The sequence below is a fragment of the Egretta garzetta genome, unplaced genomic scaffold, assembly GCF_000687185.1.
Source record: "Egretta garzetta isolate BGI_Z169 unplaced genomic scaffold, ASM68718v1 scaffold163, whole genome shotgun sequence".
NCBI lineage: Eukaryota > Metazoa > Chordata > Aves > Pelecaniformes > Ardeidae > Egretta > Egretta garzetta.
Window position 1 is genome coordinate 1,088,469 of NW_009259308.1, and position 16,391 is coordinate 1,104,859.

Below are 16,391 nucleotides of genomic sequence, written 5' to 3' on the forward strand. Positions count from 1 at the left end.
GTTTTTTATTGCTAAAAATTGAAGATCGTTTTCTTCCATTTATCTCACTGATATAATATTTTGCATTTCTGTGGTACCTGTTATCTCTTATTTCAATGTGCTTTATGAACCTTGGACTAGATCTTCAACAAGCTCAGTACTGGCTTTAACAAAATTCTTAAATCACACTACCTGAAAAGTGATTAACTGATGCTGCACAGTCCTGGAGACATAGAAGGGGCATGTAACAATATCATGACATTAAAGCACAAGAGATATCAGCTGTAATGCTACTAAAATTTTATGAGATAGAAACACCCTGTGGAATTGTGATTTTAAACACTGCTTAAAGCTCACCGAAAGCATTCTAACTACCTTGCACGTGTTACACACTATTATGTATGTCTCATCTGGGGTGTTTTCCAGTAAAACAGATCAAGTCATACAATTAAAAATGCACTTTTGACACTTTTCAAATTAACTCCAGTGCATGTTATATATACTACAATAATAAAGACAGATCAACAGACTACTCTGCCTTCTCTTTGTTCTCATCCTTGTACAAGAGACATCCATGACACCTTGGATTATAAAATATTTTACTTCAATGCAAATACCAGCATGATAAAAGTATTTTTATGCATTCATTTGGACATTTTTTCTACTCCGTATTACAGGTCAGGTCCCATAGCTTCACATGTTGCACTTCCCTCACTAGGATGAGATGTGCTCCATTTTAGCACAGATGTACAGGAAACCCTGCTACAGAATAGTTCCTCCCTATTAACAAAGCTGAATCCTTTTTGTACAGAAACTGCTTATATTAATGAAAACAGCACTGCCTCACACTATTGTTTTTCCAGTAAAGATTTGATTTAATTCATTTGATACAAAGCAGGAGAAATAAAGTAACACAAAGTCAAAAAAACTGTCCACAGAAAATTATGAATAAGAAATATAAGAGAGTCCATAGAACATTGTGTAATTGCCTGTAAAAACACATGTAACATGGTGGGAGTAAGGCTGCTTCCATAGGTACTCGAGGGGTGTCTCTGCCCACTCAGCCAGGAAGCACGAGGTACAGTTGTGCCCTGTTGATGTTCAGATTTTTAAGGGAAGAAGGAGAGGGCTTTGTCTTCTCCCACCCACTTCCACCATTTCACCCTAAGATGATATCTGCTGAATTTCAGCTAATAACACTTCATACCATTCAAAATGGGAAAACAACAAGACACTTCTAAATCGAGCAGAAACAGTAAGTCAGCAAATCAGTTCAATTAGCCTCTCTAAAATGTTCCAATTCCAAAGATGTGTGTTGTATTTCAGTGAATTCCTCCTGTTATTATGACTGTTCTGTTTAAACACAGCTTTAGGGTGGATACAACTAAAGCTGTTGATGCTGCTTGGTAAACATTGATAAATTGGTACAATTCAGCACTCCGATGTACTTCCATTGGGTTAGCCAGGATGACAACAATTCACTTGGTTTCTACTAAAATGTCAATGGAAACATCTGCCAATAATGCAACCCTAATTTAACATCAAACCTTTGTAAAACTGGTGCAAATTTATGTGAAAACCATTAAACCATAATAAAACCATTAATATATCTAATGAAACCTAGTTCCTTACTAGGGAATCTATTTACTCACTTACAAAGCAGGTGGATGGTCCTAGAAATACGACATTTGCTGTGAAGAAATGTAGACTGGATTAGTGGTGCCTTATCTAAAGGCACGTTCACACTGCATGGGAAGGGTACCAAGAAGGCTTAATCTCCGAGTTATGTACTTTATTAAAGATTCTCCTCTCACGTGGCATGCTTGAAACATGATAAACTGTTCTGAAAACTACAAGTAGCAAACTCTCCTTTACAACACTTCAGTAACCTGGTAGGACAATAGGTCCTTTGTGCTTTGGAGTGACTAAAACTGAATCATATCATCCCAGTGATTCAAAATTCCCTAAATGGCTTCTCAGAACAATGGTATAAAAGCAATTGAGGCTTAAGGAGAAGTACAAAGTACCATACGTTGCAGACAGCTTTCAACATTGTGGGTAATGAAACCAAATAAGATAAAGTGAGGATCACCTCATTCACTATCCAGGCACTTTGGTCTGTCTCTTTAAAGATGGTTCTTTTTATCTTCCATAAGCAGAAAGCCACAGGCTTACACGTCCAACCTGTGAAACTCTCAGGTCTCAGAGTTCCCCTGTGCACACAGAGGTCTTGCATGGAAGGCTCATGTTTCTTGGAAATTTCATTTTAATATGTTTAACTTGTATTTTCTAGTCAGCTCATCTCGAAGATGTTTTGGCAGAATCAAAAACATGGCTGTGGAAGATCTGGGATGCTTTTGGGTACATTGGTCAAACTAATATACTGAAGATCATAGCTGTTTTTAGTCACAATCAAGGCATAGAAGATGCTTCACAGATAAGATATGATACCTTCTTGTAAAGATTGTATAGAACTCAGCCCAACAGACCCCTTCCCGATATGATAAATGTGTGTTCACTTTTGACATTATCAACACAGTTACCTCCCATGTATGAAGCAGTTAGACATCTTGACATGGCTGTCTGAGCTGACGCCTTTCTCAACAACCTTTTGCAACAGGATCAGGATTAGCTTCAAATCCCATAAGAACCTATTATAAAGACCCAGAGCTAAAGCTTTTTAGTGTTTGCTGTGGTGTTGGGGTTTGGTTTGTTTGTTTTTAAAACAGAACAGGGCCTTTTTTTGTGGCAGAACCACTGAGGCTGTAGCTTCACGAACTGTTCTGCTCAAAGAAAGCTCCCTGCAAGCCAGGTTTCCCCTTTGCAGCTGCTTTCAGCATAGACCAGGTCAGGAACGGCGTCCCAACAGCCCCCAGCATCCAATGCAGTCAGAGGAACTTGGGAACTGAAACAAAATTGTGGATTGCAACTTCCCTGCAGAACAAAACCACGGTGATCCAAACACCATGCTGCAATCAAGGGAAACGCTACCAAAGGAGGTGAAGAAATATAGTACGAACTCAAAGGTTAAAAGCAATCCTTATTCTTCCAAAGACTACAGCGCAAGAGTACAGCCTTAGGCTACTAGTGTTGCCTGCTATTTCAGTGTTGTATATACAGAATATTTACTGTACCTTTTTATATAAAAGGAATAGTTTCTAGTAACAGCAGCAATGCTGTTACTGCAAGCAGCACAAAAGCCTAACTTGGGAACATCCTCAACATCTGCATTTCAGAATGTTCGCAGTACAGGTGCCAAGATAAGATTTCAGACATATATGGGAAGCAGTAGCCCGTGGAAAGCTGTCGACAACAGAAGACAGTGTAGGACTGGGCAAAGAGAACAATGAGACCTAAAGTCAAAAGGGAGGGGGAATAAGATCAGACAGTAACAGAATGAAGCAGCAAGAGATAAAAATGTTTGTGTTTGAAGTAACAAAATGTGCTTTTATTCATGTTGTGGAAACATTTTAAGCTACAACAATTTCACTTGAATTCTGCTAGTTTCTTAAGTCTACTGATACTATAGGAGAAATGATACAGAAATGCTTGACTTCCTGCCAAAAATCCTAGAGTCCATTGCAAAATTACAGAACATTTTCCAAACTTTTGAAACTTCAAAACAATAAAGTCTCAGCTCTTGTCCCTTTCTAACATTTTATCCAACCACATGTCAGTGACTTGACTAAAGCAGCTCTCACCAGGATAAGTTAGGAAAGGGTTCTAGTTTATTATTTCTTTTTATAAAGAAAATCATAGACCTTGTTGGAATCTCCACCAATGGAGAGAGAGTCAGAAAGAACTTCCAACCCTCTTCTGCCATTCAGTGTTCATTATTTTTCTCAGTGTGCTCTGGGTAAATAATTGATCCAGTACATTTATTTATTCTAAGCTTAACAGATGTTTGCTCCAAGGCTGAAAATCATCATAAAATTGTGTATATTTCATAGTTTGTGAAACTCAGATGCCTTAATGAGAGAATTCTATCTAGTTTCTTGAGATACAAGGTAGGGATCCGGGACAGGCAAGACGACACTTCTTTTACAGACAAATAGGAATGTCTACACTGGCATCCTAGCCTCACTATCAGATTCAGAGCTTGCCATGCCATTAACACAAAATGAAAAAATCAATAATTATTGTTCAGTCTTTACCTCCCATCAGCTGATGCATGAGTGTCAAACATGGCAGCGAGTTAATGGTAACACAAGGCACAGGGGTTTGTTTTTTTTTTTCAGAAACAGGCTTGAACTGCATATTACACATCATAGAATCATAGAATGCTCCAGGTTGGAAGGGACCTTTAGGGGTCATCTAGTCCAAGTGCCCTGCAGCGGGCAGGGACACCGCTAACTAGATGAGGCTGCTCAGAGCCCTGTCCAATCTGGCCTTGAATGTTTCCAGGGATGGGGCCTCCACTACCTCTCTGCACAACCCCTTCCAGTGTTTCACCACCCTCATTGTAAAGAATTTCTTCCTTATATCCAGTCTAAACCTACCCTGATTCAGTTTAAAACCATTACCCCTTGTCCTGTCACAGCTGGCCCTGCTAAAAAGCCTGTCCCCATCTTTCTTAAAGGCCCCCTTTAAGTACTGAAAGGCCACAACCAGGTCTCCCCACAGCCATCTCTTCTCCAGGCTGAACAAGCCCAACTCTCTCAGCCTGTCCTCATAAGAGAGGTGCTCCAGCCCTCAGATCATTTTTGTGGCCCTTCTCTGGACCCGCTCCAACACTTCCATGTCCTTCTGTTCTGAGGGCTCCAGAGCTGGATGCAGTACTCCAGGTAAGGTCTCACCAAAAATTAAAGAAAAAGAAAAAAAATCCAAAATTCTCTGTCTATAGGGAGAATCCTAAGACTATCAGACTGCTGTTTGAAAAGCCTCCACATTCTAACTGAAAAGCACACACAAGTCTCCAGCAAGTCCCTATGCCTTGTTATAGAAGTAGTTATTGCCCACTCTTAGGAGTTATTGCCCACCTACAAAAGCCATCAGGGAACAGTGAGGGCCAGCTTGATCCTAAGAGAAGGCAAACTGGAAGCTAAGGGCAGCAACAACATAGACTGGGTAGGGGACTCACCAACAGAGTGCAATCCCACAGCGCAGGATCTGGTCAAGTAGAGTAGTAGCAAGTCCTACCAACGTTCCAGCGGTCGTTGGGTGAAAGCAATGAAACCAGCCAGGTCTAGAGGTCAAGCCAGGAAATCCACAGAATAATTCAGAAACAGACCCCCATCCAGCACAGATCAGGGAAGAGAACTGAGCCCCCATCTGGAGCTTAAATGAGTCTGTGGCCCCATAGGCAGGACCGTGTGAGTGGGGGGCCCAGGTGAAGATGATCAGGGCCATTAAGACCTATTAGTGATCTTAGGCCCTGACAAAAGCTTCTTTTTTTTATCATCCTCCTACTATTCCTCTATTAAATATCTCTTACTGTGTATATACATATATATATTTGCAACACAGTATTCTCCAGAGGTCATGATCAGCATCTTAATTGTACACACTCTTGTCTGGACCGCTGAAAAGTGTTTCAGTCTAACAGGAGGGTAGGCAGTGGTCACCAAAGGAAAGCAGGAGTAACAGTTTTAGGATGAGAATAATGTGACTTTACAGTTAATTAGAGTACCTGAACATCTGTTCATATTTCCTGGTGTGGCAGAAGCACCCAGAAGCCCTAGTCTGAGATGAAGAACCTGGTCTAGGCACTATACAAACAAAATGGCTGATCAGGAGCCAAAGATTTGCATGCCGATGCAGATGCATCAACAGCCTGATTTGAAGCTGCTCCCTGAAAGTCAGGGCTCCTCAGAAATGCCAGATGCTACTGCTCTCCCCAGAAATATAGGCACCCTAGTTCCAGGGTCATCTCCATTTTTTATTGTGGTCTAAGCATATAAAATAACATAAGTATACTGTCTAATAAACTGTGGGCACATTGTATAAAAATATATAAAAATATTAATTAATATGTTATACTAATCTATTATTCATGTAACTGCACTAGGGAGACAATGTTCTTGAAGGAATGAAGTATTTCTCAGATCTTAAGTCTACTTGTTCTGGTTTTTAAGAACTGCAATATTTACCAAGAGTGGTGCCTAGATGACTTGGAAGACAATGAATAAAATGTTTCTTCAGTGCTAGATATGCTTATGAAATATATCCATTGGACAGAATATAGATGGGCTTTTATTCTGAAGCTTACATCTAAAGTAGTTACTGTTGTACTCTTTCAGCGTATGCCTCTAGAAAACAACCACCTTAAATTTTAGATTGCCAAGAAAAAGACTAGTGTTCTGTTTAATTATTAGTGCCATAAACCAGAGCAATATTTACCTGCCCATAACAGAGCTTAGGAAAATCCACTTATCTCTCCTTCCAGGTGCTTTATTTCTCACAGTTATTAATAAAATCACCAGAAAACCTTATTTCTAATGGCCTTTACCCCACTTTTCTCTCCTGTCCAGCGTCCTTGCCAAAGAAAGTCAGCTTTGAAGCTGGAACAAATTCTGCACTTGCTCATTGGGAAGACAGAAGTGGAAGCGCTTCTCTGCACCAGATCTGACCCATTGCTTGAGCACTAAGTCTTGATTCCCCCTTCCTCTGGCTGGGAAGTGGCCTACTGAGCGTGCGTTCCATGCCGTTCTGCAGTTCATCAGCCTCCAGACAGCCTTCTATTCCTGGTTCAGTAAATGAGTTTCAGTAAGGAGGCCCTCTCTGCTCAGACATGAAATGCCACTCTGAACTGCTTTCTTTTGCCAGTCTTTCACCTTCTGTTAGCATTCAGCTCGCGCTTACGCCACGGTCTCAAGCAAAACCGGTCGGTGTGCGGCATAGCACACATGCAGCTTCCTTCAGGGGCAGAAAGTAGTCAGAAACTCATCAGAGTACTCAGGGTCTTTCAGGATTTAGTTTCCTGAGGTAAGACTTGGTATTTCCATCCTGCCTCAAGCTCAGGTGTTGGGGATTTTTTGGGTTGGGGGGGCGGGGAAGGTAACCGTCATCCCTGCACATATGTATATATCTTGACAAAACAGAGAATCTAGCTACCAAAGTCAAAAGGTTTTAAGTTCCACTTAAGATACATTTTAAGACTCTTTCTCCTCTCCTCTTTCCAAAGTAATATATTCCTGATATTTTATTAATAGTGCAATAAGAAGAAACTGTTTTCTGCTCCTGAGTGTTGTGCAAGATGATGGATGAGTTCACAACACCTGTTACTGCTACGTACGTGGAAATAATTTCCCCCTGCCCGTTTCAAAGAAATCTGTTCTTTTCTCACAAAGTCAAACACTCTGCTCCTATTTCTAGTAAATATCTCCTAGATAAGCTTCCGTGAAAAGGTTCCGTGGGTAACTAATTAATATAATTTCTCTTTGTACACCAGTAAGTTAGATTACTGAAGAAAAGGAGGTGTGCAAGAAATTCAAATTGAAGCTGCTTACATAGATAGACAGGCAGATAAAATTTGCCTAGATAGCTCTTCTCACACCAAGAAGTTGTTTTATTTCTCCAGTGCAGAGACTTAGCACTAAATCTGTGTCCCACCAAAGCTCATGCTACTCCTTCAGTTAAGGCCAAAAGAGGACTTCTGTGATCCACAACTGTATGCTTCCTTCTGCACAGAACTGAGTTTTCCTCCTAAACAGTCCTGAAGGTCTCCTGATTGCTCATTTAACCTTATGAACATCTGTATTTACCTCTTCTTCCATATATTAATTTATTAGCAGAAATATCCACTGAAATAAAATTTTATAATTATTAGGGAAAATTCATAGGATGCAATTTTATAATTCCTACAATGCATTATTTGTCTCCAGATTCAATCTAAATCTCTTCTATTAAATTGTGGTCATCCAAACAGAGAACAGAAACATATGAAAGACTAAAATATTGTGATTAATGTAATCAGGGAAAACAGTCCGCATTTTGAATACCCACAAAGAAATTACCGTGCTTCTGCTCACCAGAGTTGCATTTGAATCTGCTGAAAATCACGAGTAAGGAGTAGCATAGGTTGAAATGTATTTTAATGCCACTACATTCTATTACTGAGGTGATAAACATAACATGTAATATATATGTATATTTAAGAAAACAAAACTAACAAGGCATTTAATAATGCAGTCATACTGTAAAACTGAACAGGAACTGAGATTCAACTGATGGAAATAACTTAATAAATTAGAACTTTACACTCAGTACTGTAATTACTTCACTGAAAAACCCAAAAGGTGAAGATCACCAGATACATCAGCTTCTCTTAATTTCTTTTACAGAACTACTGGGAAAAAGGCATAAAACTGTATTTTTAATGCCTTGGTTTTGCACATGTAAAATAATATAAAATTCATGAAGGTGGAGAAAATACACTGAAGCATCCAAAAGAATTTTAAATGTCTGTGATAGATCAGGAGGAATATTGGAATGACTGAAACGAAGAAAAGTTTTAAAAGTGTGGTTTCCAGATCAAAGAACAGAGTTTGTAAATCTCTTTCCACCTAAGCAAACCTCCAGCTGAAACCAACTGGACTACTCTCAGGAGCAGGCAGCTCATGCCTGGTAGGTGCCATGCCAGGGTCGATGCCATGTTTGCCCTGGACTTTCAGTAGAACAAGAATCACGTCCCTCATTTGATGTGTGCTGTGCTGAACACTTACCTTTTCAGAGATGTATTAATAATAAAGGCAACAATACTTTGAGATGGCATAGAAAGCCAACAAGGAACATACTGGATTCAGAAGAGCAACATGAAAAATGCTACAGGAAAATTACAAAATCACTAAATATATACCAATATATACAAGTCAGGGATTAAAACTCTTTGAAAAGGTCACCGCTCATTCATCAGTCCATTTCCAGAGCTTGTTTCTTGACATCCTTACATGCCCAAATGAAATGCCACTTGTGAAAATGCCCACGAGAGGAGAAACTCCTTCTGACTCCATTTTTGTGGTAAACGGTTGCAAAATAATTTGATATGCAAGAGTTAAAGGAGGGATTGTTGCCAAGCTTTTGAAATCAGGTACACTTTCTTTGAGGGACAAACAAGGGACAATTTCATCATACAAGAACTGGCAAAAAAAAAAGACACTAAATGTTTTTCAATTAATTATCTTCCTGAAAGACCTGAGACAGAAAAGCATCTGTGAAATAATAAAATTACCTTTTAAAAGCCTTGTCTCACCATCTCAGGATGAAAAGAGGAGGGGGAAAAAGGGGGGAGGGGGGGCAGGGAGTTGAAAAACACCAACATACAAAATGAGTTTGGGATGCTTCAGCCACGGTGAGGAACAGCTGCTCTCAGTAAGGTCAGTGGCTGCTTTACCAGGCACTTCAATGTGAAAAGCTACAGTTTAAAATTCCTGATCAAGCGAAGTATTCAGCCATAAACCCAGGTACTTAGCTTCAGTGGTACAACTCATATGCCTCATTACACACACCCTTATGTACTTTTTTCAGCTGGGACCCAAATATATCACTAGTAAACGTATAGAGCTGCTGGATCACAGGCTGGTGTAGACTGTCCTGGAGTTTGCCTCTGAGTTTCTTTTCCCCCACTGGGCTAGGTATAAAGAAAGGCAAAGAAAGTCTGTCTGCTTATGCACCTGGCATACATTCCTTTATCCGTGGAGACAAAGTATCAGAAAGGAAAAAAAAAAAAAAAACATTTTTCAGTGACCCTGACATTTGATACTGATGCAAAAAAGGAAAGGAATGGCAGCGTTTGAAGCCAAAAGCATGAAGTTTCTTTATATTTCCTATGATTTAATATCGCTCTCCCCCGCATACGGTGGATTCCTTTATAGAGGCTCTTGTATATGGGCCAACAGCGTTCCAGCAATGTCTCCGATGACACAGTGGAAAGTTTCTAACCACAGTATCATTTGCAGCATTTCTCATTTATTTTATCCCCACTCCCCGAAGACATGTTTTTTTCTGATGGAATAAATTATTGTTTTTGGTTTTTATGAATAGAATTGAAAATCTATTTGATGACCAAATGAATGAGAATAGAAAGAGAATCAAATTCTTTAGGTTTGTATGAAATCTGTTGTAAAAGCTGGCTTCCAGCTTTCACTCAGCCTAAACAGATAAAAAATATCAGTGACCCTGAAAAAACACCCATAGTACCTGTTCAACCAGACTTGTAAATTAACTTTTTTCCTGTAATAAATAGGAAGAGATACACTCACATAGCAAGTTTTGCTTTCAAAGCATTTCATACACATTGCAAGCCAATAATATTCATAGCATTGCTGTGAGGTAGCTTGGTACAGTTTGTTCACTTAACAAGTATAATTGCAAGTATAAAAAAAGGGGAAGAGAAACCCGATTTCTGGAAGTTTTGGTGCACAGATCTGTATGATTTCACTTGATACATGTACCATAGACAAAATGAGTATTTATGATCATGACTTATTAATTGGGTGAACAAATGTCTGATTTATACGCTCCGGCATGGTAAATAAAGCATACAAAATGCACGTGCCGTTGTTTAATAAGAATTTGGAAGGTCAGGCCCTCCCTCTACAGCCTGCCGTCCTTGCTGCGAGGGGCTCTGGAGGAGGGCAGTGCTGCACAGACCAAGTGACAGCTCAGGGGTCCTGGCTGCAAGGCCCGAGTCACTGCAGAGTTTGCCGCATCAACCCCATTTTCAGACCTGCTCTCTGGCTCTCATCCTGGCCAGGAGAAGTGGGAAAAGCAGTTCAGTGTGAGCACGAACTAACCTCTCTGCCACTTTACCATCAAAGTCTAACTATCATGACAAAGTGTATAAAAGAGCATATGCTGCTTTACAGCCTTCTGCAAATTTCAAGAGAAAAAAAACCTCCCGCTGACTTCAAGAGGCTTCAGATCTAGCCCACAGTGGAATATTTTCTATTTTTCAAGAGACTTGAAATATCAAATATCATCTGATTATTCAGGCTTGAGTCTGATCTCACAAAGTGTATGCAGACTTAATCTACGGGGCTACAAGTGCAAATGCTGCCGGTGGCACTGCAGTGCCAGGAGAAGCCACACTGCGCTCAGGCTGCTGCAAATGCAGCGCGGTGTCACCCAAGGAACCCCGCAGGCCCCTGCCTTTCCTCCAGTGGGTGTGAAAGCAGAAGCTGACCCATTCACAGCTGAGCTGAAAAATCACCCAGTCATCTACACAGCTGCTCACCTTTATAATAATTATTTACAGCAAAACACTTGATAGCTGTTTGACACGCAGGTATTGTACCTCGCAGCCTTAGTGGTGAGCGCAATACTGCCTATGTATTATAATCCTGGGATATCAATGTTTAACCATGCTGTAAAGCTCTCTACTGAGAAAATAGTGTGCGCTTTCAACTAAATGGCCACAACCTGGAGCTAGTCTCCAGCCAGAGGACTGGGGCCATAAAACAGTTTTTTCTGACAAACCATCACCAGAGATTTGCTGGTGCTGTTACTTGGTGTAGAATCCCAAACACATTCAGAAGCCTCCTTTAAGGAATTAATGCTTGCTTGTTTTGCTATCCAAAGAGTGTTTACAGAAGCCAGAACAACCATGCTTGCTGTCCACTGTGCAAAGAGGTGATGACATCAAGAAGACAGGTCACAAGTCTGAGTTTATAGTCATTACCCTTACATTGGTATGGCTTTTCATCCACTCAGTATGATCTTATGACCCCACAACTTTACAACCTTCCACTCTCTGGGCTTCATAGCACCTCTCCACTCTAGGTTAATCATTTCTCTGCCATTATCTGCCAAGAGTTCTTATCTCTTTTGCTGTCACTTTATAACAGGGTCCTCTTATCAAGCTGTACAAAATCACGTGATGGTGCCAAACCTATCACAAGTTCCAATTCTTCTGATTAGAGACTATCATGAAATGGGATACATGGTTTACAGCAGGTCACTAATGCTGGAAAAAGTACAGAGTCCACTCAAAGACATGCTTGTTACTTTCTGAATTCTTGGATAATTTTTTTTGTTGTTGTTCATCACGCCGACTTTCACTGAAGGTTATTATAGCCTCGGTCTCAAGGCCAGAAAAGTTTACAGGCTGCACCTCTTCTGTACTCAATGCTGTACACCTTGCACCCAAGAGCACTGTGTATTTACGCCTAATAATGTCTTCTGGTTCCCACACAGCCATCATACAGGAATCTATAAAAGATGGACTTACATCCGTTGGTAAGTAACAGTTTTCTGACTGTTTTGAAGACTCTGCATAAAAGTATTAGACTTGGGGCTGTCCAAACCAAAAAAATCATTACAATTGGGCAAGCCAACAAAACTGATTAATTTTCACATGTATTTAGGAAAAAAAAAACTTTATGATACAACATAAAAATGTAAGAAAGCATCTGCTGATTCAGTGAATAACAATTTTCTCCAGAGATAAAGCAATTATCAAATATATAATCAGATAATTAATTGTATCTTTATCTATTACAATTGCTAATAACTGTGAAATTGTGTGTGTGTTGTGCGTGGATAAACACTTGCAAAAATTAGATTTAAATTGCTTCTGGCCTGACTATTCTTGTTGAAGAAAACCTCAGGAATGTTTTCGGGTCTTTTCTGTAACACCGATGTCAAATGCAGATTCTTTTTTATAGCTAAAAATGCAGATATATTGTCACTCAGTGGGGGTGGGCTGGATAATGAAAGTCACTTAAGACTTCAGAGCAGTGAGGACGTGAATACTTTCAGTAGCATATGGAAAGAGCACCCACTCCCCATCAGAAAGCCGGCAGGCGCGGGTTGCTCAGGCTTGCAGGTGCGAGGGGCATTGCACGCCCAGCAGGCCCAGGCTGTCAGGGCTGCAGCGGCTGTGGCTGAGCCCCAGTGGGTGCCTCCCACCACCACCCCCCTGCCCTCCTCCTGGCAATTCCTATCTCGGGTCATTCTGCCTCTCACCAGACACCAGGGAGTGAGGTGCCTTTCCTTTGGCAGGATGATACCATCCCCTGTCCCGTCAGCCTGTACTGGGGCTGAGAGCGGCTGGAGAAGTCTTGCCCAGGGAACCTTTTCCTTCGTGGATCAGGAAGCTCCTCACAAGCCAGCCCAGCAGTGCCACAGGTTCCACAGCCCAGGGTTTTACAAGGCTGCACCTCGGCACAGCAGTTTATGGCAGAGATGAAAGAAGGGCACTTTGGCCCATGTGTGGGAACCAGGGCTCGCTCTCCTCCTCTAGCCCCCAAAGTGCGTCATCACATGGCAGGCGAGGCGCTTGCCCTGATGCTGGGTGTGATATGGGCACCTCGCCATCAAAGGAGGCTCTGGGATGGTGGGGATGGAGGGCGCAGCAAGAGCTGCAGGAAATAACCTCAAACATAGCTGAAACCTGATCTTGATCTCCTGGGTGGAGCTGCTGCTTCTCCGCGGAAAGGGAAGGGTGCCCACTGGAAGGGCTCAGACCTGGCTGTGTCCCAGGCAGCTGGCCCCCAGAGGCTCCCCTCCCACCCTCTTCACGTGCCCTACACCTCCCACACAAGAACTGTGCCCAACACCGCAGCAAGGTTTGCTGGGCTGCAAATGGATGGATGGAGCAGTAAGGCCCATAGATCACACCACCAGGCCTGCAACTGCCTGCCTTCTGGCTAGCTGTGTCTTGGTGCCAGCCCCACTCCGGGGTGGGCTCCTGATGCCTCTCTTTGGTGGGAATCATGTGGACCCTCCAGCAGTGCCATCAGGGTATCCCATCTGCAACAGCCGGAGGCCTCACACAGGGTGGTCCCAGGCTATTGGACATGGCTTTGGCCAAAGTCCGGACACAGCTGGCCAGGAGGGCTCATCACAGCAAAGCCACAGAGAAGTCAAAGCCAGAGACCCTCTGGTGCCTCTCTACAGGTGTGGGGTGCTCCTTCACACAGCTCTGCCCCCAGAAACACATGGAAAAGGGGTGTGAGTCCAGCCTCCCAGCTGGGACTCTCTGTCTTGGGCCTTGCTCTGACTTTTGCTCTTCTTGGCTGCCAGGGAGGGAAAGGTGCTGGAGGAGCCTGTGATCCTCTCTCCTCAGTCTATGAAGACATGGGGTACTAAAATAATAATACATCTCATGTATCTGAAGAGTGGTCACTCAGATAAGGTTTCTCAGGGTGAAAAGATACAACCCAAGGAGAAGGGAAACTAAAACACTCCTATCTGTCATATTTAGACCAACTAAGTGCCATTTTCATGGCTTCCAAAAGACTGGCAGGTCTGGGTTCCCTAAATCATGTGGATATGAGAAAAAGGTTGGTGGGAGACATGAGTTAGCAGAGCACTGTTGTCATCATACCTCCAGAATGCACTCATAAGTGTGTTGTGTCACAGACATACCAGGACATATTCGCAAAGCATGGCCCAGAAAAATCAGGTCTAAATCCTGTGAAACTCTCTGAAACCCTGTGTGCTCCAGGCTCAGCGTGGGGGGGGGGAGATTCTGCCCTTGCGTGACACTGCAGTCAGAGCCCATGGTGGCATCCCTGAAAAGCGCATCTAAATCAGCATTATAAACTGATCGCCACATACCTGTAAGGGTAAACATAACTGGCACCACCCTGCGGACCTCTGCTTGGAGGTGGGGGAACCAAATAGGAAGGAGATGGATTCTGTTCTTATTTGCACTCAGAGAGTAGCTGGTTGGAATTAAAAACTGTCCTACCCGGGTATAAGTACAATCAGCAGCAGGGCCAAGTGCTCTTAAGAGTAAATCCCATCCCTGGACTTTCACTTTTGTCCAGTCCTTCCCAGCACCTCCTTTGCTTTTTCCTCTCTAACCAGAGGCAGAGTGGGTGGGTTCCAGCCCCTCAGACCAGGGGCAATTGCTGCTTCCCACCGCAGGGGCTGAGAGGTGCCCTAATCAGGGAGTACCTGCTTTGCGGAGGTGAGCCCAGTGCCTCCCCCCATCTGGCGATAAGTTAGGCTTTGGTATAAATCAGTGATGTGTCACAGCAAGAATGACTTGGCTTTCTCACAGCAAGGAGGGCCTCATCCAGCTCCCACAGATGCAAATCAGACTCCACCAACTGAAATGGCAGTGGACCTGTCCCTCGGAGAGCAAGTACAACCAGCCTGGAGTTGGAGTGTGAGAGGGCACCACCCTTTGTGGACACCTACTTTTAGGTTTACAGTCATATATAGTCAAAGAGGCAGCTGGAACTCACAAAACCTTAATAGTACATCCTATCTTCCAGATGAAGAACATCATAGGGACTTATGAAAATTTTTATGGAAGTACTGTGATTTTTTTCCTCTACCAGATTCCAGGGCAATACAAAGCTACTTGACTAGTTTATTTTTCCTCTAATCAGCCTCTTGACTTAGTGTCCTCGGGGACATTATGTGATTTTTATAAGCACTAGCTATGATTGTTTAACAGAAATAACTGCTTCATTAACTGGAAAAAAGTGGCTATATAAGAGGAAAAATAATTTACTTGCAGTTTCTTACTGTGAAATTTTTCAGCTTGTAGAATACTTACTGACGTCTTAATTTTAATGTATGTCCTCAGGCAGTTTACAGTATTATAATTAGTGCTCTTGAGTTTGGCAAGGTTTGTTTTTCTGTATTATTCTTATTACTAGAATGCATATATAATGAAATTTCATATGATTAACAAAGACAGCAAATATTATCTTTAAAACTTTGGATTAGGATTTTGGCCAGCAATGATGCAGGCAAAGCTTCCAGAGGAGTGAACACTTTGGGTTGTGTGAGGACTGCAAGACATGAGCCAAAGGTGATTTTTTTATAACAGTGAAGTTTTGCTGTTATTCTTTACTATTATCAGTTTTCTTCCCATTAAATACTTTTCCTGTCGTTATACTGCAAATGAGCCATCTACAGAAGGGACAGTATTTACACTTACACCCGATTTTTTCCAGTTAGTCTGATTTTAAATACCTAAATACATGAGGCAAAGTAACAATGATGATGCCTGTGGTCTCCAGAGGGAAACCTCCAATGCTGACAAAACGCCTCCAGCCACTCGTCCGTGTGGGTAATTTAAAGGTCAGCTCTCAAACTTGTCTTTATATAGGGTGAAAGGGAAGAATTATCTGCAGCAGGAGTCGTGTTTGGCTGCAGTGCGGGGAAGACCGTTACTACTTCTTATGCCAGACTATTATTAGAATATCTAGAGTTTACTCACATATTACATGAGTACATTATGCATATTACATAGATATGCAACCTCATATATTAACAAATATTAATACATTCTTGTATGCAGTGAATAGACATGCATATATACACAATCCTTATCAAGACTTCTCAGTATAAACTATGCCTAGTTTATCTTCTCATTGTTTGTTTTATGATTCTATGCTTATATGTGAAGAAATCTTATATGATACATCTACATATATAAGCTTACAACTTTTTTCATTATAAAGATCAGCTATTAAATTATTTTTTAATTAAAGTTTTAAAAGCATCAAAAC

At 41.7% G+C, this 16,391-nt stretch overlaps 1 protein-coding gene across 1 annotated transcript in view; it reads left to right on the plus strand.

Moving 5' to 3' along the window:
• The first annotated feature begins 12,089 nt into the window (after positions 1 to 12,089).
• The window catches only part of NR5A2 (nuclear receptor subfamily 5 group A member 2), a 97,711-nt gene continuing 93,409 nt past the window's right edge, over positions 12,090 to 16,391 (plus strand). The window contains exon 1 of the mRNA XM_009636192.2: positions 12,090 to 12,154. Within this exon, the coding sequence (XP_009634487.2) occupies positions 12,090 to 12,154 (65 nt within the window). The remainder of the gene's footprint in view (positions 12,155 to 16,391) is intronic.